The sequence below is a fragment of the Xiphias gladius genome, chromosome 3 (genome assembly GCF_016859285.1).
Source record: "Xiphias gladius isolate SHS-SW01 ecotype Sanya breed wild chromosome 3, ASM1685928v1, whole genome shotgun sequence".
NCBI classification, from domain to species: domain Eukaryota; kingdom Metazoa; phylum Chordata; class Actinopteri; order Istiophoriformes; family Xiphiidae; genus Xiphias; species Xiphias gladius.
This window is the reverse complement of record NC_053402.1, coordinates 6,884,564-6,906,944: the sequence shown is the minus strand read 5'-3', so window position 1 is coordinate 6,906,944 and position 22,381 is coordinate 6,884,564. Positions and strand designations below refer to the sequence as shown.

At 38.9% G+C, this 22,381-nt stretch overlaps 1 protein-coding gene across 5 annotated transcripts; it reads right to left on the bottom strand.

The window, feature by feature from the left end:
• Positions 1–1,998: 1,998 nt before the first annotated feature.
• ldlra (low density lipoprotein receptor a) lies at positions 1,999–16,985 on the bottom strand. Of its 5 annotated transcripts, none has more exons than XM_040122235.1 (18): positions 16,857–16,985; positions 13,292–13,417; positions 13,055–13,177; positions 12,508–12,888; positions 12,282–12,404; positions 12,043–12,165; positions 11,793–11,912; positions 11,417–11,542; positions 10,530–10,701; positions 10,219–10,446; positions 9,965–10,083; positions 9,709–9,848; positions 9,405–9,546; positions 8,125–8,268; positions 7,646–7,966; positions 7,339–7,419; positions 7,063–7,229; positions 1,999–6,767 (listed from the first exon to the last, which is right to left on the bottom strand). In XM_040122235.1, exons 1-18 carry the CDS (start codon positions 16,978–16,980, stop codon positions 6,711–6,713), a joined length of 2,817 nt encoding a protein of 938 aa, XP_039978169.1. In that variant the 5' UTR covers positions 16,981–16,985; the 3' UTR covers positions 1,999–6,710. The 5 variants fall into 5 exon arrangements, with proteins under 5 accessions (XP_039978169.1, XP_039978179.1, XP_039978188.1 ...); XM_040122245.1 differs by having other exon boundaries at positions 7,063–7,226; XM_040122254.1 differs by having other exon boundaries at positions 16,696–16,957.
• Positions 16,986–22,381: the final 5,396 nt, after the last annotated feature.

Sequence of the window (22,381 nt, the reverse complement as noted above, 5' to 3'; positions counted from 1 at the left end):
GAGTTGTTACTATGCATAGGGGTTTTCTTTCCAAAAAGCATGTCTACATATGTTGAACTCCATTTACGTCAAATAAAAACCAGTCAATACTGATACTGTGTTTCAGTGAACCACCTACAGTATGTGTGTAAATAACATATCCCACTAAAGGTAAATAATCTTACTGTTCAGTAAAGTGAGTCTGTTTGCAGATTCACTAATCTGGCAGATATTGGGAGAGGATGTTTACTGGACATGGGAAGACCAGAAGGGGCATATGAAACAAAACAGTGTGTAAGGTCATACCCCATCAGAGTAGTTTGGGTTGCGCATGCAAAATCTGTTGGAAGAACTTCCAGAACAAACCTGAGTTGACTGAATAGGATAATATAACTCATACATAATCATCTCAGCAGTTAAACACAAAGCTTTGACCGGATTAGGGGACATCAGTGTGGTAAAGCAGATGCTTTACACTGAATATTGATCAAACACAGATGGCTCTGGTGTGTGGCACATAATGAAACATTAGTAAAGTGCAAAACGTGATTGTCTAATATCTCTCGTAATGCCCCTCTAATTTGTTTTGAGGCAAATCTAAAAGGCTGTTTTGGCAATGTGAAAATACTTTCCATAATGACGGGTAACACAGAGAAAATCTGAGTAAATCTGGAAACTGCCACAAAGTCAGTAACAATAGACCCATAAACATACAGCCATTACTTTATAAAGTTGCAGATAAAGTTGTCTTGACCAACAGTTTGGCTTTCAGTTTGGTTTCAGGGAAAATTATTCCGAAACAGCTATCTTACGTTTTATAGAGAAAATAAAATCTTGGCTTGGTAAAGGAGGGGTAATTGGTGCTGTATTTTCAGATTTGCATAGAACAGTGAATACACTCAATCATGACATTCACACTTGTAAATGTAATTTTTCATCTAAAGCACTGGCTTTGATGGCTTCATAATTATCTAATAGGATGTAGTGTGTTAAAGCAAATTAAGCAGTAACATGAAGTGAACAATGGGTTTACCTCAAGGATCAGTGTTAGGCCCACTATTATTTAGTCTACATATAAAAGATCGTCTACCACTGTATAAACTGATAAAATTGCAAATGTATGCCGATGACACTGTTGAATACACACATGCAAAAAAAATTCCACCTGCCTGTAAAGCTAACAACTGTTAAGATAACATCTTAGTTTTAGACAATTTAAAAATTGTCTCATTCTGGATACAGCCAAAACCCTTTTGCCTACAACAGTCCTTTCCCACATGTATTCCCATTGTATTACATGTTGTGGGCTGGCTGGGGAAACAGTCCTTAAACCAATCATTAAACTTCTCTATAAAATTTTTTGAAGATTTTATATATTGTTTCCCATCTCTCTCTTCTCATGTGTCATCACCTAAAGGCATAAAATGCCAAAAAATAATTAAAAAAAATAAATTAATCATAATTTTTATCCTCTCTGAACAACTTTGATTAAATATCATTAGTAGAGCCACTGGTCAAGCTGCTGTCTAGTTTGTGGTGTATGCCTCCCAAATGAGGCAAAACATAGTCTGAGCAAAGGTCAGTGATGGTCCAGGGACTGGGAACCCAGCTGTTTGGTTTTGTCTACGTAGGATCAGGTGAGCACCAATGTTGTGTCGTCACCCACTGGGAGATCAAATGTCTTAAACATCTTGTGAATTTACTAGAACCTGCTCAGACATTTCCTCAGAAGGTATAATGTCTCTACATGTTTTGTATAAATAATGAATTTATGTGATTAAACAAAACAGGATTTCCTGTTTGTCATGCTTATTCTACGTCAAAGTTTAGGTGAGATCACATAGAAATACCAAATTAGCTAACATTTTATAACTGTTAATGAATCAAATTGAGTCATACACCTGAAAAGCACCTGAACATAAAATGTGCTGCAATTGACTTTAGTAAAATAGATGTTTAGAGCTTCTTTCAAACAGAAAAACGTGTAGCCAGTAGAGAACACTCCATGACCTCAGCAGTATTTATTCCTTTCATCTGTGGAAAGTAACTGGAATGATGCAGCCTGTCACATGTGACCTTCTGTGGTTAAATTAATGATTAATAGTGTCAAGGGATTCAGATGAAGCCTTTCTTTGAAAAACAAACATTTCTTCGTTCTGTCCAAACAAAAACAAATCGTATTACAGGACTGGGAGTCTCAATAACTGATTTGACAATGAGTCCTGAGAATCAGGAAAGATTCACACTGTTTGATGATGAATATATGGGTATTAAAAATCATTTACAGTGTTTAAATTTTCACTCGAGAGCAGTCTGAAAGTCACTATGAATTGCTTGTTTTCTTATCTGTATATTTTGCTCACATGTCTATTGATGTTTCACTGCATCTTATTGTTATCAGCTCAACACTTCCACTCTTACTCAGCCTTGAGCATTACGCGTGACATGCCTACTGGTGGGTTTGACCACAGATCTTTAGGGTCATAGAGCTGTTTGTTTCCCTTCTCTTCTAAGGTAACTGTTTTCTGGAGTACCCTTAAATCTACCACAAAACATGGATTTTGATGATTTAAAAAAAAAATTGTGTGCATTAAAACATGAATAAACACATTTCAAACTGCTCATGAACATGTCTAGCAAGCTGAGCCTGGAGTCATGGGAACGTTTCTCTCTCTGCTTCTGCTTGTGCAAACACAAATCCGTCAACACAATCAATCAATCAATGTACTATACTGTTGGTTTATAAAAAGCACGTCAACTGGCAATTTACAATGTTACTCAAATTGACAATGCTTTATCAAAATTATATACTGATGATGAAACTATATGATCAAAATCTGAACGAAAAAGTGAATAATACCAAATTATGTGGGATAATTTTTAATGTATTGTGACTATATTTAGACTATCCAGGTCTCATGTATGAGTTATTATATCTTTTAATTTTATGTGCAAATAAATGAAAATCAAGGAGACTTTCATACACAGAGCAATGTTTTTTTTCCAACATGTGATCTCATAGTGCTGGAGAATTTCTAAGAAACTGTGGTTTTGCCTTTCACTATGACGTCTGGATTTTCTGGGAAAAAGGTCTTGCATTCCATAGATGTACAAAAGCACAGCCAGACCCACAGAAAAAAAAGAGGAAAAAAAGAAAAGAAAAGAAAAAAAACCCCTCTCTTCACGTTTTTAGCCATGTCTGCATACCAAAGCTTTGTAATAGTCGAAGAGGGTGCATTTTACATTTTTCAAACCCTTTTTTCTGCCACTAAAGTACTTTGCACCAGATAGGGGCAAAAGAAAGGGAAAAAAGTGGTAAAAAACGTGTGTAACCCAGTATTGTAGTACAGGAAGTGCTTCCCAACTAGACAGTCAATGTGGAAAGCTAAAAAAATGAACCGAACTAAACTCAACTAACTCAACTAAAAATCGTAATTTTTAGTTGATATAAAGATGTCTATCCACATCTTTGCGGTGATGCTACTAACGTGTAATTCAAAATAACAGTATTGTCTATCAACCTGAGGGTGTGAAAAAAGCAAGCAAGCAGACTAACTCATGAATAAATAGTTAAAATACTTCGCTAAAAGTAAAGGTTAAACAACTGAACTAGTTAGCTAGATCTAATGGATAAATGATTGAATTAGGTAGCTAAAACTGATGGCTTAACAGCTCAAATAATTAGCGAAAACTGATCGATTAACAGCTCAAACTGTTTGCTAAAAGTAATGGATAAACAATTGAAATGGTTAGCTAAATGTCACTGTCTGCTTCCTAGTTCCACTTGGCCCGTTCCAGCCCTCCAACTTCTCTTCATCTACACGTTCCCCCTTTCAGACCTGCCACTCTTCATCCGCCCACCAGATTTCTTTCCTGTTTACTATTCCACTTGTTCACCTGTTCCACACCTCCGATCACCTGAACTTCCCTCCCCATTCACACAACTGCAACCGGGTTCCGCTCATCACCCAAGCAACTATTTAAAGTTACCATTTTCACCAGTTCTCTCGGATCATCTGCTTATGTTTCTGTGGTTTTCCCTGTTTTCCTGCTACCAGCGAGTATTATCCTGTTACCTCTACCTGCCTGTCTTCCTGCTTGTCTGCTTGTCTGCTTGTCAACCCATCTGCCTGTAAGCTTTGCATTGAAGTATCTTCACTGAATCTGCCTGCCTTTGAGTCTGCATTTGGGTCCTCCCTGCCTGTGCTGCTTTCATCAGCCTTGACACTGAAACTAATTAAAAGTAATATTTAGCTGAACGATATAGTTAAAAGTAATAAAGAGTTGAAATAGTTTGCTGCTAGTAATGGATAAATAGTATGAAAAATGACTGATTTTAAAATTTTGTTTTCTGTATCCTTTTGTTTTCTTATTTTCTGTATCCAGTTACTACTTGCTGCTGCATTACTTGAAGGATTGTGGAGAACGTGAGGAAAAACCTAACATGAGCATTAGGTATGTCAACACTGAATAAACAAGTCTGATATGACTGTTAACAAGTTATGCATCAAAGTAAATTCAGACTGGAGTCTTTAAAAAACTTAACCAAAAGAGCCCCAATTCTATAATAAATAGAAACATTTACTTACGTACAGCAAATGTTTAAAGTTTACAACAAAGGATAAAACACTGACATTACTGAAAAAAGTAAAGAACAAATATTTACATGTATGAACATTATATTTACACACTTATTCTGCACGTTAGTCTGTGAATTTGAATTTATGTACAGTTTCACTAGCACTTATGCATTAGTTTCTCTAACAAGAAGCCTCGCAACGGTCATCAACTCACATCACAATAACATCTTTGTTAGGTATAACCTCACCTGCATATAATGCTGCCACATTCCTCAAACAATTCATTGTAAACAGGCAGACACGTTGATTTTACACAGATCCACTGAGTTCAATACCACCAACACGAACATGTGAACACAACATGTAATTAAAAAGGCACATATTTATCAGCAATACAAATAAATGAGCTCAAACAGCTGCTGAGAAATGTGTCTTTAAAAAAAAAAAAGTGATAGGGCACATGGCTTTGTTTTGCAGGAATGCTGGAATAAGTCAAGCTGATGTTCTAGTCCTAAGAGAGGAAGTAAGTATATACACGTGCCATGGTACAGAGCATTAGACAAGGCCCCATTGCTCACACATGGCTACATCAAACCTTTTCTGACTTTGAGGAATGCACCAGTCTTCCTGAGAGGGAAGGAAAATTTAGAGATGACTATCCAATGCAGAGACAGCCGACCACAAATAAGGAGAATGGAGCGGAACAAGTGTCCAGAGAAACTGAGAAACTACAGACAAGCTGCTGAAAGAGAGTGTGACCAACTGGCACAAAAGGCATATGATGAAAAGTGAAAACTGAAGGCTTTCAGAGTGTAATTATTCAAGGCACAGTGTGTAGTGTGTTTTCTTTGAGGTTACCTATAGCAGTGACTTTAGGTCCTCCTGGATGATATTTTAGCACTACTACTGAGGCAATTGCTGGTGTAAAAATTATGATGAAATCATGGGACTTACTTAGGTCACACTGGTTAAATTGACACATGCAGAATCCTATTAGTGTTACATTCACCTACTGAATGCTCAACTTTAAATCAGCTCTATTGTTAGTGTTTGTTTTGGGATAAAACCGATTAGATTTTCTTGTTTCCAGTGAACCAAAAAAAGGAACAGTTTGATATTATGGAAAAAAACACTTATTTGCTTCCTTGCTGAGAGTTAGATGAGAAGATTGGTTCCACTCTGTCTCCATTAAAAATGGAGTTAGAGCCATAAGGCCATTTGCTAATGTAATCTTAGCATAAAGACTGGAAACAGGTACACAGCTAACCTAGTTCTGTCCAAAGGTTAAAAAATCTATCAACCAACACCTCAAAATCACACTAATTTATCTAATTTGTTTAATCTCTACAAAAACATAAATGTAAAAATGAGTGGTGTGGTTTTACAAGAAGTTATATTCTGTAACTATTTCTTGGTTTAATGACAATCACACAGTACCAAGTAGCAAGTTAGTGAGCTTTAGAAGTGCTGGTTGGCGACTATTTTAAACTATGGATAAACTATGGACTATGCCAGGCTAGCTGTTTTCCTGTTTCCTGTCTTTGTGCTAAACTAAAATAACTGCTGCTGGTGATAGCTTCACTCTAAGACAAGAAAGTGACTATGCGTATTTCCCAAAATGACTACTATTGCTTTAAACTATAAAAAGTTCGAGATATAATTTTTCCGTTAACAGCTTGTCACTTACCACTGGAAGACAAAAATAATAAACAGTGATATTTACAATACTCATTTCTGAACTCTACGCAACATGAGTTATAGGGAATTCCCGCAAATGAGTTGCATCAAATGAGTTCAGTTAATCTGAAGCATGCAGCAAGTCATGATGTGGCTTTAACAATGACACAGTTCTCCAGGTATATCACCATGATCACAGTTTGGATAACAAGTTAAAACTTTAGACTGAGGAATCCATCATTTTGATGATTTGGTATGATTTGGTGGATGGAAAAAATATGTGCAACCTGAAGAAAATGTTTCACATTGGGTTTTTGCAACTGTAGAGCGTATGTTTGTCCGTAAGGATATAGTGGTTCAAGCTTGTCTGATACTGGCTCTGACTTCCATATCTTTGTGGTGAGTGAGGTCAAAATACAAAAGGACATCCAAAGTAGCTTATCATTGAGGCTCTTTCCATTATGCTGACATTTTTCAGTTTTCTGTGAAGGCTGGATTGTCTGCCTCTTCATCCAAGCTCACAACTTGTCTCTGATGGGACAGCAAATGAACAAGGTGTCAGATATAACATACTGTATGTGTTCACAACAACAAAATGTGTTCTTTTCAAACAGGCTGAAAATACATGAAACTGTGAAGACACCTCCCCACCCCCACCCCCCAGTCTCTAAAACTACAGATTGAAAATCTCTATTTGAAATCTAACTGAAGGAGGAATTCAGTTAGATTTCATAAGGAAGAGAAGAGATGGAACAGATAGCACAGATCATCTATTATCTCATTGCAATTTAAACAGCTAAGTCGAAGTGACACCTCTTACACTTACTTTTGGGTAGGAGTAACCGTCAGGGCTGTGGCTCCTCCAAATGTGCACTTGGTCCTCAGTGGTTTTCTGGTAGACAGGATTGTTAAAGTGAATCGTGTTGGTGTTCTTCAGCCTGTAGTTCCTCCATAGCAGCATGCCAAAAACAGCCACTAGACAAACAATCACTACTTGAGGGAAAGAGATCCAGAGAGAGATGAGACATGATAGGTGGCTGTTCGAATTATTTTTATTTTCTGCGAAGATACTGCCTTTGTAGCAGCTGCCAAAGCCACTCACCCAGAGGTAAGACAATGTACAGAGTTATTGGGGTGGTGGAGGCAGTCTTGGGTATGGCTGCAGCAAATTCATGTTGGTTTTCTGAAGGGATAGGAGTGATGAAAAAAAGTTAAATCATATTTTAAATATTGAAAGTACTCTTACACAGTCACGCAGTTGCAGTGTGGAACTGTTTTGTAATTGCTTCTTTAGTGTTGCCTTCAGGTTCCTCAAAACTTTGTAAAATGGTCGACAGGAATGTGAAGTGTTTACGCAACTTCACCTCAGTTATGTACAATACAGGAAAAACCCCCATGATGATACTTGCCTAGAGATGTGACTGGAGCCTCTGTGTTAGTCTGGGAAATTTTAGTATTCACTGGCTGGGGAGAGGGGGTCTTCGGTTGAGGTGTGGTGGTCCTGACCAAAGGCTTGGTTGTGCGTGGTACTGGCTTGGCCGTAGAGCTGGTGATTATGATAGGCACTGTGATGGTGGTATGGACCTGATGTTTGGCTGTGGTCCTGAGTGTGTTCATGGGTGTGGTCCTGAGATTGGTCATGGGTGTGGTCCTGAGTGGCACTGGTGGCAGACGAGGGGTGCTGGCAGGTGGAACTAGAGGCTGCACAGGAGCTGCAGGTTTTGGCACAGCTGGTGGAGTACAAAAACAGAGGAGGAGGGGTGAGAATCAGCAAAAGGACTGCTTGAGCTAATGAAAATATTCTATTTAAAAGACAGCAATCATTTAATTGTTTTTGTAATTTTCTTCTCGATATTATACAACATTTCCTCTTTGAAAATTTACACACCAGGTATGCATGTCCTCATATCTCCAGCTAGCATCATGTTATCGGGACAGACGCAGGTATATTTGGGGGGATGTCTGCCCACTTGAGGAGCTCCCAGGCACAAGAATTCACAGCCGCCATTGGACACCTTGCACCAGTCCCTCCCTGTAATGAAAAAGGACATAATATTTTAGTTGAGTTCAACTGTTTTACATATTTAGAAGCCATTGTCAATATAACCATATTAAACCAATATTTTGACATTACTGGAAATACGTTTAATCGCTTTCTTGTAGAGAGTTAGAATAGAAGATTGATACCACTCTTATGTATGTACACTAAATTTAAGATAATAAACTAAGCTTACAATTATCTGGTTAGCTTAGCTTAGCCTGGAAACAGGGAAACAGCTAGACTGGCTCTGTTCACAGGTAACAAAATATGCCTACTAGCATTTCTAAAGCTGACTAACTAGTTGGAAACAGGGAAAACCTCTGCTTTCCTTCTGCTTTCAGTCTTTGTGCTAATCTTAGTTAAACTACTGACTCTAGCTAGTTATATATTTGCTGTACAAACAGAGTAGTACTGATCTTCTAACCACCCATTAGCAGGAAAGCAAATCAAAACTACAAACTATTCCTTTTAAAGTCAATTATTTTATCTCTGATATTTTGTGTGAGTATTCAACAAAACTGAAAATATTCAGTGTTTTCCCAGATATAGTCTATAGCTTTTATTTAAACTATAATGGGTTCTGCCACTATAGCTCTCCACTGAAACCCAGACCCAGAATTGTTGCAGGGTTTGAGCAGAGATTCTTAATCAACCTAATGCAAAAAGCCAATAATAGCCAAACAAGTTCATTATCATCCAACTTTTTTTTCCCTAAGCATATGGTTTCCTTGTAGTAAATGATCAGAGGACCAGTCAGGGTTAGGGATCTTTGGGTTAGATGAATCCCAGGGATCCAATATAGGGAAATTCTGATGTTGCTGCTTTTAAATTAAGAAATAATTTACAAACAACATTACGTAATTGAATAAATAATGTACCAAAAATAAAACACCTCAGGGAGGACCCTCCCTCAGACTGGCAGTAGATGACAATATTTGGCCAATATCTACTTTAAAAAAGGCAGATATTGATCTGTTATGCAAATTAATAACCCTAGTTACCATGGTTCTGATTTTAATATGAGCATGTTTCCCTGCCTCTTCCTCAATGACAGTGACACTACCAAATATATCTAATCTCTACCAGTTTTTAATGACAAAGTAATACTGTTGTAAGACCTCTCTTACCAGCAGGCTGTTTGAGGTTATGGTAGAGAATAATGTCTTCTGGTGATGATAGGTGCTCTGCCACTGGTGCAATGTCATCACCAGTTAGCCTGTTTGCACTGAGGATGGCATTGTTACTCACGTCTGTCCAGAACACTCTCTCCTAGAAGCACAAAAAACAACAAAGCTTGAACATTTAAGAGATTGAGTACAGAGTGGTAGCAGTGAGGAATACTGCTGTTGGCATGTGCAGTGAGGAGTTCATGATACGCTGTATTTGACAGGCTATGGGTGTAATGAAATTTATCTGAAGGTAAATATCTACCTCAAACACAGTGAGTCCCAGTGGGTGAGCCAACTTGTGTTCGTCAATGATGAGGGTGCGTCGACCACCACCCTGCACATCAATACTGGAGAGGGTGTGTAGCTTAGAGTCTACCCAGTAGAGCCTCTGGTTCAACAGGTCTGTGGAGGAAGCAGGTTGAGGGGTTCAACAGGTCAGACCAGAGTGACCACTGGCATTCACATGAATAGATAAAAAAAAAAACAACTTGAAACAAGAGAGACAAGAATGCCATTACCAAGTGTAATGCCATTAGGCCACACAATGTTGTCAGTGACCAGAGCAGTGCGGTCTCCTCCATTAAGACCTCCTTTCTCAATCTTAGCAGGATTTCCCCAGTCTGTCCAGTAAATGAAGCTGGGAGGTGTAAAAATATTGTAAATCAAAATCATAAAAAAAATTGATTCCCTCAGGGTTACACACATAAAGAAAACACAGTGTCTAGGAAAGATTTAGGCATTACTGTACTTTTATTAGTGCTATTACACTTACTTGCTGTGGGGGTCAACCACAATTGCGCGGGGTTTCGATAAGTCTTGGTGAAAGAGAGTTTTACGACGGCTACCATCAGCAGTTACCACAGAGATGGTGCTGCGAATGCTGTCAGTCCAATACAGGTTACCATGGATCCAGTCAAAGGCGATGCCTTCAGGAGCATCAGTGTCGCTGCCAATCACTACGCTGTGATGAGTTGAGTCTTCAGCCAAGTCCATCTGAGCTCTAGATAGAAAGTGAAAACAGGTGTCAAACAGGAGTAAAGGAAACAGCTACTATTTTAAATTGTGATTGTCATTCTTACTCACCTGTAGATTTTCTTCTGGGACATGTCTGACCAGTAGATTTCTTTGGTGGCCATGTTCATGTCCAGAGCCACAACGTTCTTTAGACGAGGGATAACTCTGGTGTACTCACTTTTGTCCAAAGTCATCTTTCTGACCTCATGGTGATTGGTAAAGAAAAGGTAGGCTATTGTGCCTACAAAATAAGGGTAGATGGGTTAGTTGGGGGGTGAATTGTTGGTTCTGACTGGCACTGTCACTACTGGCAACTTGACTGATCCAATATCTGTGTGGGCAAGCACTAAAAATGGTTCATAATATCATTACAGTTCCTCTGAGTTGTTACTCCGAGTTGCGATTTGAATTACAGAGTAGCTAGCTAGACCCCCCCATTTCTACGGGATTAACAATGAACATGAACCAAAAGTAACATTTAATGGGAATCAGTGCTAGCATTCGTAAGCCTCCTAGCCACCTAGGTTCCAGAGCAGGTGAAATACAAACTTTTAATGTTGTAAGGGGACAGATGGTACATGATCAAAGCTAAGTGGATTTGTTAAAGAGGGGGGAAAATCCCTCTTTTATAAATGTTCATAGGCTATACAGGACTATGACGTGCTCTAGTCAGTAAAGCACCACAAAAATTGTCACTTGTCTCCTAGCAATTTCGGCCCTCAAATGTCCACAAATATATCCAATAATGAGATGAAATTCAAATTTCAGTTTGACTTATCAAGTACCCATCCTGGCTCAGGCTGAGTCTCACTGGGAATATATGAGGGAGTTAAATTCTTTATCATTACATTAAACGTCTATAATGTGACAGGAAAAATAACATTCGACAAAGCCATTAACCCTTACAAAATAGTACAACAAACACTCCAGAAAGAACACAGAGAGCTCATATTTACCGATGGCCTTGCAGGCTTTGGTTGCCGGGTCAACTTGGTAACCCTCCTCACACTCGCATTTGTAACTGCCTATCTGGTTGATGCAGATCTGGCTGCAGGTGTCCGGGCTTGCACACTCATCAATATCTGTGAGGGGAGAAAAAAAAAATTACATTAAATACACATGGCAGTGTTATGAAACAGAAGATTTGCTGTGTCACTGTGTCCATAAGAATTATTGTTATCTGATGAGGACACTCAGTGACGTGGACGTTTTTGCTTCAGAGTAAACAGATCAATTGGCATAATTTGTTAATGTGACTGAAGTTCATGTTAGCATGAAAAAGCACACAGATATTTGACTATTTCTGATTTTAACTGTGTGGGAGGTTGTTACCTTCACAGTATTTTTTGTCAACCAGGCTATATCCAGCAAGACACAGGCACTCAAAGCCAATTTTCAGGTCTTTGCAGATATGAGAGCAGCCACCGTTGTTGTACAGGCACTCATTGGAGCCTGCAATGGGAAGAAGAAAAAAATGTTTTTTTTTTTTGAGGATACAACTAGCATTCTTGAGCTACACCCTCATTATATACTTAAGGTAGTAATTAACCAGACAGCTATGAATGAGGACCTATGTACTCACCACATTCCCTCAAAGGCTCATCTGACCAATCCCTGCAATCACGATGCATGTCACACACCTTCTCCATGCTAATACACTCCCCACTTGGGCACTTAAACCTGTTTGGGCCATCACAGTGGGTCGCTGTGCATGACACATGGAAAAAAACACTGAATCACGCAAAATGGACACAGACTATGGATTTAGTGGTTCATTTGGCTGCCAGTAACCAGGATAGGAAGGGTAGGTTAGCTTCGTACCATTGATACAGCCCATTTCATCACTCATGTCCCTGCAGTCATATTGATGATTGCACTGACGGCTACCATGGATGCAAGTACCATCACCGCATTCAAACTCATCAGGACGACAGGTGGGACGAGCTGGAGGGACATAACAGGCAGAAATTTGAAAGTAAAAGAGATGATGACTTGAAACTAATGACGTTGTGTAATCAAAAGGTAAAGAATGTTGTAATCAGCCTACCACAGTCAGCTTCATCCGATCGATCGAGGCAGTCAGCTCCTCCATCACACTTCCAGCTACCATGGATGCACTCTCCACTGCCACAGCGGAACTCCAGGGAGGAGCACTGATGAGTGGCAGCAGAGGGAGGTCTCTTTGTACCACAGTTCTGGGGCCACTCGTCTGAGCTGTCGGGGCAGTCGGTGTCACCGTCGCAGGCCCACAGCCGCGGTACACAAACAGTGTTGTTGCACTGGAAAGCTGTAGCGCTGCAGGTGACAGGCGGGCAGGAGGCCTCATCACTGCCATCGTCACAGTCTGCCTCATCATCACACACGAAGGAGGCAGACACGCATTGACCGTTCCTGCATCGGAACTCGGTGTCTATGCACTGCTTGGGCACTAAAAGAGTAGATGTGACATGGTGATCAGAGTAATGAACAGCCAGGGAAGAGCGGGAAGGAAGGATAAAAAATGAGGAAAGGAAGCTGTGAATTCTGAGACACAAAGCTCATATGACTGAGGAAATGATAAGGCCTTCTGAGATCTGTTGTTAATTATGACTCACCACAGGTTTCTTCATCAGCTCCATTCTGACAGTCAGCTTTTCCATCACAGCGCCAGGTGCTGGGTATACACTGGTTAAGACGGTCCATGCAACTGAATTCTGAGGGCCTACACGTTTTAGCCACTTGAAGTGAAATACAAAGAAAATGGCAACTGAGAGACTGAGGGATTGTGGGATTGTTATGTATGCAAAGCAATAACAAGTCCATTCTCATTTTAAGTAACACATGATACTCACAGCAGGTACCAGGAAGTTCATCTGTGCCGTCTCCACAGTCATCTGTGCCATCACACACCCATCTGACCGTGATGCATTTCCCATTCCCACACTGGAACTGCTTAGTTCCACATGTTGTCAATGCATCTACGGTAGACATATATAAAAGGTCTATTGTTTTAATTACGATCTATCAAGGGCCAATACACAAGACTCCCCATAAACACAATACATGGCTGCGAATGAAAAGAATTGAAGTCACATTGAAAAATCATTCATTCACAATAATAATTAACCAAGACTAAGAGTCTACAGCCATGCTAACTGCTTGGCTTGAGCTAAATGCTAATCCATAATGGCAAAAGGCTCACAAGGATAACGCTAACCTGCTGATGTTTAGCAGGTAAAATGTTAACCATGTTAACCATCATGGTTTAGTGTGTCAGCATGCTAACATCTGTTATTTAGCAGTAAACAAAAAGTAGAGCTGATGAGCTGATGTCATTAGTTTTGCAGATATTTAGTCATAAACCAAAGTATAAGTTAATGTATATTAAAATTTTGACCTGATGATGATGCTAACTGGAAAAGTTAAATGTTATTACAATTAATACTGAGGGGGAACATGAATGTCTATAACAACACACAAAAGTCAACCTGCTGGTGACACTAGAAGAAAAATCAGGGAATCACCAAAGTCACTGGGATTCATCCTCTGGGGAACATGAATGTCTGTATGAAATGCATGGCAATCCATCCAATGGTTGTTAAGATATTTCAGTCTGGACCAAAGTGGTGGACGGAAAGACAGGCCAACATTGCCATGCATAGATCCATGCTGGTAGCATGGATAAAACATTTCCTTGGTCAGCACACATGCAGTAATTTTCTACAAAAAACCTCACAGGTAAAATTTTTTGCATCCCCAGTTAGGGTCCATTACAGTATCGGAAGGACTATGTCTTCTGCAACTGCAGAGCTGATGATAAATATGTTGCCAGAGAGCAAGGGGCTGGGAGGTATATACTCTGGCAGGACACACACATGAACACATGCATGTTTCTACTTGTTTAAATAGGTCAGATAAATGATTAAACTACAAGTGAAACAGAGATACTTACTATGTAAGCAGTTCAACCTGCATTTAGCAGAGAGCTGCTGTTATGACAAGTTCATAATAACATTAGAAATCTCATTATCCAGCATTTATGGTCCATGCCAGCAAAAATACTGAAGACACAGAGTCACCCTCCCAACCCCCAACTAAAATGGACCAAATTAAGCCAGTGAACTGGAAGAACCAATTAGATTGTACATTAAAAAGACAGCACATTATGAAAAGATACTAGAGACCATTCCTACCTCTGGCCCCGGGGGCTCAAATCCTCAGATGGACACCTGTTTCTGACAGGGTCCAGATGGAGGTGTTTAACAGTATCTTCATAGCATCTTTGTGTTTTACCAAAAATTTCAAATTAAATATTTCTGTTTGAGTATTAATATTTTCCCAAATTTGGGCCCTAATGGATGGAAAAAAGATAAATCATACATCATGTATCCCTACATGTGTTACAGCATAGAAAATGGTAATGGCTTCTGGGTAAAGTCAAACATCCTGCCATTAGTCATTGTTGATGCTTTAGCAATAGTTAAACAACAAGAGACTTTACTTCTTTGAGGATCTGCAAGCTGAGGAAATAGTTTTCTGCCACTGCTGTAGTATTTCATATGAATCCATAATTACATTCATTTCTTTATGACTTCATCTGAAAGGCTGTGCATTTCCATAAAAATAATGATCAGTTTCATTTTGACAAAGTGGTCAACATCAAATGGACATCCTTGCGAGTAGTAAAAAAGAAAAAACAATACAGAACAAAACACTCAAATGGTTTTACTTTATGGTAGGTTTCAAACTTTCCTTTTTCCTGAATGTGTGAGAGAGACAGTGCTAACTACATGGTGGAATTTTTCACTTTATAGATCAACTCTTACTCCCTGAAACTGATGACACATTACCCAAATCCAAGTTCACACTGGCTATTTACTTAATGGGCTTAAAGTTCAGGCCTTGAAAGACAAACTGGACTGAATGACAGGATTATTGATTGGATACAAATCAGTGCTGGGAAAATAACGAATGGGCTCATGCTTGTGTTTGCAGCCCATTCCCTGAAGTCTGATGTTTAATTGATTGGCCATGTGGTGAGCAGAAAGAGTGACAGGAAACTCCTGTTTAAAAATAAAAACTCCTTTAAGGTGTCCTTTGTTGGTCACAAAGTTAATCCATTACCATTAAAAAAAACACTTTGAGATGATGGATTTCTTCTCAAGGTGGCACAAATAAAAGTTCTCTGTCCAAACATTGGTAAGAGACAACTATTTCACAACATGGGTGACAGACATGACACATATCTCTGTGACTAGTTTGGATATGTGGATAGGTGACAACCAGTTCCAACATGTTTCACCACACACCATTTCCCAGATTCAACATACTGGGAACAGGTCTGAGAGTGACTTCACATCTGTTTGAGTGTACAGCCAAAACTGAAGGAATGCTGCTCAAGACAATGTCAGTGTTTGTATTGGAGGATGGGTTGGAGGGTGTCCATTCATTTCCAGAATATAGGGCTTATCAGGTAAGAGGGACATATGATGGGAAAAAGCCTTCTACAGACAGACTGGATATTGCATCATGTAGGAAGAATATGTGCGCCTGTAACACTGGGAAAACCCAAAGTCATCCAAAAGCTCCTATGATAGGTTTTCTACAGTCATTTTAATGCAAGTGGCGCCCATTCCCACATTATGAATGGCAACAGCTTCAAAAACCGGTCTTTCAGAAACCCTGCTTGACATCTTTTACAAACAGACAGTGTTAGCTCTGCTCAGACCTCATTGGCTGCCGAACCTGCTGCGAGCTGAGCGCCACGAAATGAAAAGCACAAAACATGCAGCTTCATTCAAAAGCCGGTAGGAATAAAAAGAATAAAATGTATGAGCGAAATCTGCAGCCATTAAAAAAAGACGCATTATGATTGATATACCGAGGATTTTAACTGTTAAATTAATGCAAAGTATGAGGTAGAAACGATGTGAAGCAATTTTTTTCGAAATTTCATTGTGAAAGAAAGGGAGATTGAGAGAGAGAGAGATCTGACCTACTTTCTGTGTAGAACTGCGCCCTCCCCCCATCCCCTTGCATCCGGTGCTGTCAGAGGAGTGGGCAATTTAAACCCACACCGACTGAATACTTGGCCAAAGTCTTATTTATACTGTTATTTAAATATTTCTATCAAACAACATCAAGCTGAAGCACAGCATTAGCGTGTTGCATGTGTTTAACGTGGGTGCCAAGTCAAAAAATAGAGTCAATTAATAACATAACTGCTCAAATTAAAATGCGGGTAATTTGAACTTACTTGTCTGAACAAGGGAGTAGATGACAAGCAACAGATACGCGTAACACGGCCGTCGCATGTTTTTCAGCCACACTGGAAGATGCATCTACGCTGAAGCCTTTTAGGTCTCTGATATGCTACTATAACACTGTCAATAATGTGACTGCTTTTTGTCACTACACCTGTAGTAGCAATGGCTCTCGCTGTTGCCTCCTTGTGCTCTGTTGTAATAGAGATGCTCCTGCTGGAAGATCTGAGGAGGGATGCTCTGCACACTGTAATGTTTGACAACAACATCAGGCCCATTTCAATGTGGTCCAGGGGTGGGTGGGGCCGTAGGGGGCCCAAGAGGGGGAAGGCGGGATCTGGAGTGGTGTGATTTTGGAGGCGCACAACCTTAACAATTGGGAGGCGGAGCTCTGTAGGGATGGATTTTACTATGAGTTTAACCCTTTCAGAGAAATACGAGAGACGCACATACATGCACGTGCAGTATTTGGACACATTAGTTTCATTCCCTGGAGGCAAACTCTGGCCTTACTGCAACTCACGCCTAACATGGGCGTAGCCAGGAATTTGGGCAACTTGGATGAAATTTTCTCAGGGGCCCTACAATGGAGCATTAGGGTGCCTGTCAGAGAGAAAATAATCTGAGATTTCGAGAAGAAGTCAAGATATTCAGAGAAAAAGATGAAATATTTTTGAGAATAAAATAAAAAAATTGCAAGAAAAAAATCATCTCAGCTTTTACATGCCAAATGACGGATGTGGTTGACTAGAAGTTACTGTATAATAAGCACCTAAGTAATTTAGATTTTAGGATATTACCTATAGAAGAGCCAAGCAAGGGGACACATGAATGTGTTAGGAACACACACATTTAATCCTATTCCATTTTCACCTAATATTATCACTTTTTAAAAAAAGAATATTATGACTTTTTTTTAAATATTAACCTTTTTCTAAAAATCATATTAATTACATAATTTTCTCAACATATTACAACTGTTTTCTCGAAACTGTACCAGAAACTGTACCAGTTTCCTTCCTCAAAATATTCTTTTTTGTTTAAATATTTCAACATTTTTCTGGAAACAAGAAAACTTTTTCTTGAAATATTTCACCTGTTTTCTAGAGACTGTACAACTTTTTGTCAAGTTTTTCTTTTTTTTTCCCTGTAAAATTACGACTTTATTTGCAAAATATCAGATTTTTTTCTTTTCCTAGGAGTGGCCCTCTAATCCCATGAAAAGATCAAAAGTATTAGCCTACTCACTGGCTCACCTGTAACAGTCTATAAGACTGGTAGCTGGCTGTTCAATATTTAAATAATACCAAATAACCTGGTCAACACAAAGCAGTGGTCCTGTTCATAATGTCCATATGATGCCTCATATCATAACAAATAGGGACAGGAGATAATTAACCCATACACGTTTGCCATGTTCCACAAAGATACACGTAATGTTAATTTCATTCATTTCAATCACTTAAAATACCAGTAAAAGGTATATGAGTAAAACTTCTTAATAAAATCTTAACATAGGCTGTAAAGTCATTAGCACAGCTTTCATCTTCATATAATCACTTCCTGAACTGAGGTTTGTCACCTCTCATAAAAATAAAAAAACAAACATGCATTTTATTTCAGGTTCAAAGTCCCAACTAGTCCATAAGATAGTTTACAATGAGGTGGCGATAAAGAACATCTAAAGAGATAAAACTAACAACAACCTTGAACCTTCAGGGCATTTCATTAGGAATACACCTGAGACATTTTTTAATTAAAAACAGTTAAATAATCCAGATGTTTCTTTGAAAATACACCATGGAAAAGGCAGTGGAATGTTGGCACAGCTTAAAAAAAAAAAAAAACTTCAGGGCAAATATTAAGTTGGTCATAGTGATCAGTAAATACATTGACTGGGTTATTATCACAGGAATGGTTATACGTTCAGATAACAAGGACACTCCTGTATAGCCTTTATTGACCAAGTCCATATTATCCTGTGTGACCTTCAGGGTTACTCTGGTAAAAAATAAAATAAAAATTGAGGCACAAGCATGTCTTGTCTTTGCTGCACTGGCCACATGAGGGATTCTCACAGTGAAAACAAAACCCTGGGCCAATGTTAGCATCACTATGGTCCAGACAGTAATTACAGAGTCTGTTTACCTCTTTCTACACTTCAGAACTTAAGATCTGCTTCACATAAGCTACAAATGGAACTGAAGGAATAAGGCAAAGGCCACCACACTGTTGTCAGTGATAAAATATGTACAGCAAAGTTCAGTGTCCACTTAAAGAAGGAGCAACAAGAGTGACAAAATAAAGACAAAGTGTATGTGATACATATGTAATGCTCAGATCAAGTACACAGATTCTTTTCTTAAGTAGAAGCACCAGTGCAACAATGCAGAAATCCTCCATTAAAAGTAAAAGTGCTTCATTCAAAATCCTACCTGGGTAAAAGTACAGAATTATTATTAGCAAAATGTACTTAAAACATCAAATCTAAAGTTCTTTTTATGCAAAAAATGGCCCTTGTGACTGAAATATGATTATATATTAAATTATCTGACTGTTAATACTGATTCATCATTGCATTTTAATATTGTAACTGTTTGAGGGGGAGCTACTGGGGTTTTCACTACTTTATATGAATGTAGGTAGTTTAGTCCAGTTATTCCCAACATAGGGGTTGGGACCCTACAAAGGGTCACAAAATTTAAAGGCTTATGAGATGATTAATAGGGTATGAAAGAAGAAGAATAAAATGTTCGATATTACAAACCTGTAATCATTTTTCTGACTTTTCTATAATCTTTGCTTTTTCTGTGAAATATTTGTCACTGTAATATTGTTACTGTATTTTATAAGGTTATGGTGTGTTTTTATGTAAAATTTCAACCTGCAAAGTAACTAGTAATTAAATCTTAAATCTTAAATTGAAGTAGTGGAGTACAAAGTAAAATGTTATATGGATTTATAGTATAAGTACATATACTCAAATAGTAGACTTAAGTACAATTTTGAGGTACTTTTACTTTACTTGCTTTTTCCATTTAATACTATTTCATACTTGTGCTCCAACTTTGCTACTTTTTGCTATGCTTTTTTACTCCACAACATTTATTCATGTTATTTATGAGAAACAAAACACCAGGTTATAAAATATGATGTAGTGTTACAGATTAAACTACTAAAAAGTATTTAAGTACTGTACTTGAGCAAATATACTGAGTTACTTTCGACTACTGGTGCACACATTTACCTCCTATAAAGTCCTCATCAGTACCTCATTTTCCCTCAGTTACATTGTTGTTACATTTATTATCACATTTAGAAAGAAACATTCATCAAAACACAGGCCAAAAATTATGATCGAACTGCCAACCTGTTTAGAAAATGTTTCATATCAAAACAGTCTATTGAACATCAAAGACATGTACTGTGCATGGCATATTTTCTGTCCAATGCTGGCCTTTTTCAGAGAGTGAACCCACCCAAATCTAACCTCACTGTACATCAGGGTGCATTTAATAAGAACTGACAAGGAATTTTCAGGCCTCTTGCTAAAACTGGGTCCTGTGGGTGACCGGCTTTGAGACATGAAAAGTTGTCTAAACTGTGTCAGAGCTGACCCTAACCTCCCGATGAGATGTTCTCTGATTACTGTGTGCCCCTGTATCCTCCTCCTCTCTTTCACCCTGTTATGAATTGCTGATTGAACAGATAGGTCACACTGCAGAGAGGTAGAAATCCCTGATGTATTCTTCAACAGAAAGATAAAGCATTAAAAGAAACAAGTGAAACTGAGGTTAAGTTCCTCTCAATGTCTTCCGTTCACCAGAGAGTAGAGCACACCCTTCTACTATAACTGATTGGGTTTCTTTCTTGCTCTCATTATACACAATCTTAACCTCCCCACCTCAGCCTCTGCAAACACTTTCTGGTTCTTCCAGTATGCTTGCCGCCACAACCCTTTACATAGTCACCTATTCTCCTGACAAAACAAACAGTGTGTTGGCTGCAATGGATTTACTGTCTCTCTGTCTTCCACTGAAGGTCAAATCAGGTTCTCCCAGATGCAGTTAAGCATGTTTTTGACTTCTGTTCACCAAATACAGAACGGTTAGGCAGGGGAAACTTGTTCTTTTGGTTGAGAGTGGATGAGTCTTGCTCCTGCAGCAGAAACATCAGAGGACAAAGAAAGAAAGATTTCTGGTGTTAAATATTCCAGAAATAATTTTGCATGAGTTCAGTTATCCATCATCCACTGAAAAGACCACCTGCCAGCACAGGGACACATTTCTGAATTGGCAGGCTGTCACTGCGGTTAGTGGATAGGGAGTGGCTGCATGGCTAAAGAGTGCAGCTCAGTAAATAACCTATTTCTTGGGGGAAGTTACATTTACGGTGATCACTTTGCCCCTGGAAAATAAGATAAGACTGACACTGTGTCTAAAGGGGATGAAACAGTAAACGACCATGGAGAGAAGTGGTTATGTGAAGGACAGGTTAGATCTATTTCAGGCTCAGCCAAGACATAGGTGAGTAGTACAAATAGATCTAAATAGAAAATATTTTGAAAATTGTGAAAATGCCAGTGAATCTTGATATAATGACAACCACAACAGTACAAACACACTCATATAGCAAAATGTGTCTGCACGGAGAATCATGCTGGGTTGACTGTTCCTCCAAGACTCAGCCGAGGGATGAGAAATCACCCACACGGCAGATTCATAGCAGATATAACCCCTCGTGTTTGTTTAGGTGTTGGAGCATGTGCCCCTTGGTGCTAACAAAATCACTTGAGGAAAAGCAGGATGTAGGTGCATCAGGGTCAACGAGAAAGATCAGAAGCATAGTGAGAATAAAGAGCCTATATGAAGTATTCATCCAACTTGGAAAATGTAGTTTTTTATCGTTTGACAACATTGAATTGGAAAACAAATCTTTCAAGTTGCACATTTCTTGCAGATGGATCAGGGTTTTCCTCCAGCATTTCTCTGTATTTTTCTGCATTCATTTTACCCTCACAAGACTTCCAGAGCCTGCTGCAGAGAAGCGTTTCCACAGCGAAGTGCTGCCACCAGCATGCCTCAGACTGGGGAAGGTGTAATTATGATTATGTGCAGTGTAACATGATTATTAGTCTGATGGCCAAAAAGCTCAATGTTGGTCTCATCAGGCCTTGGAAGCTTCTTCCAGCTGACTTCAGTCCTCTATCGGCCTTTTGACAAACTGTTGATGCCGAGTGAGTTTTTCTTTTTTTAGGAGTGGATTTGTCTTTTCACTCTCCCATAAAGCTAGAGCTGTTGACATCCATCTCTCCACTCAGTCTCTGAAGCTCCGAAATGCTTCAGAGTTGTCGCAGATCTCTTGGTGTCCCCTCTCACTCGTCTTCTTAGACACTCAAATTTTTCAGGACAGCCTCCTCCAGGCAGATATGCCAAACTCCTTTTTCTTAATGACTCATTTAACTGGACTCCAAGGGATGCACAGTGACTTGGACATGTATTTGTACCCATCCAGACATGTGTTTTTCAGTCAGTGCTCCTTGGTCTTTATGAGCTTTCCTAAAATACTGACTCACTCCATGTAACTATAAAACCAGTGATGTGTCTACCTCAAGGTTATGAATAGTTACACAAACATGTAATTTATTTTGTAATAATTTAGATCAAGTATTAGAGATCT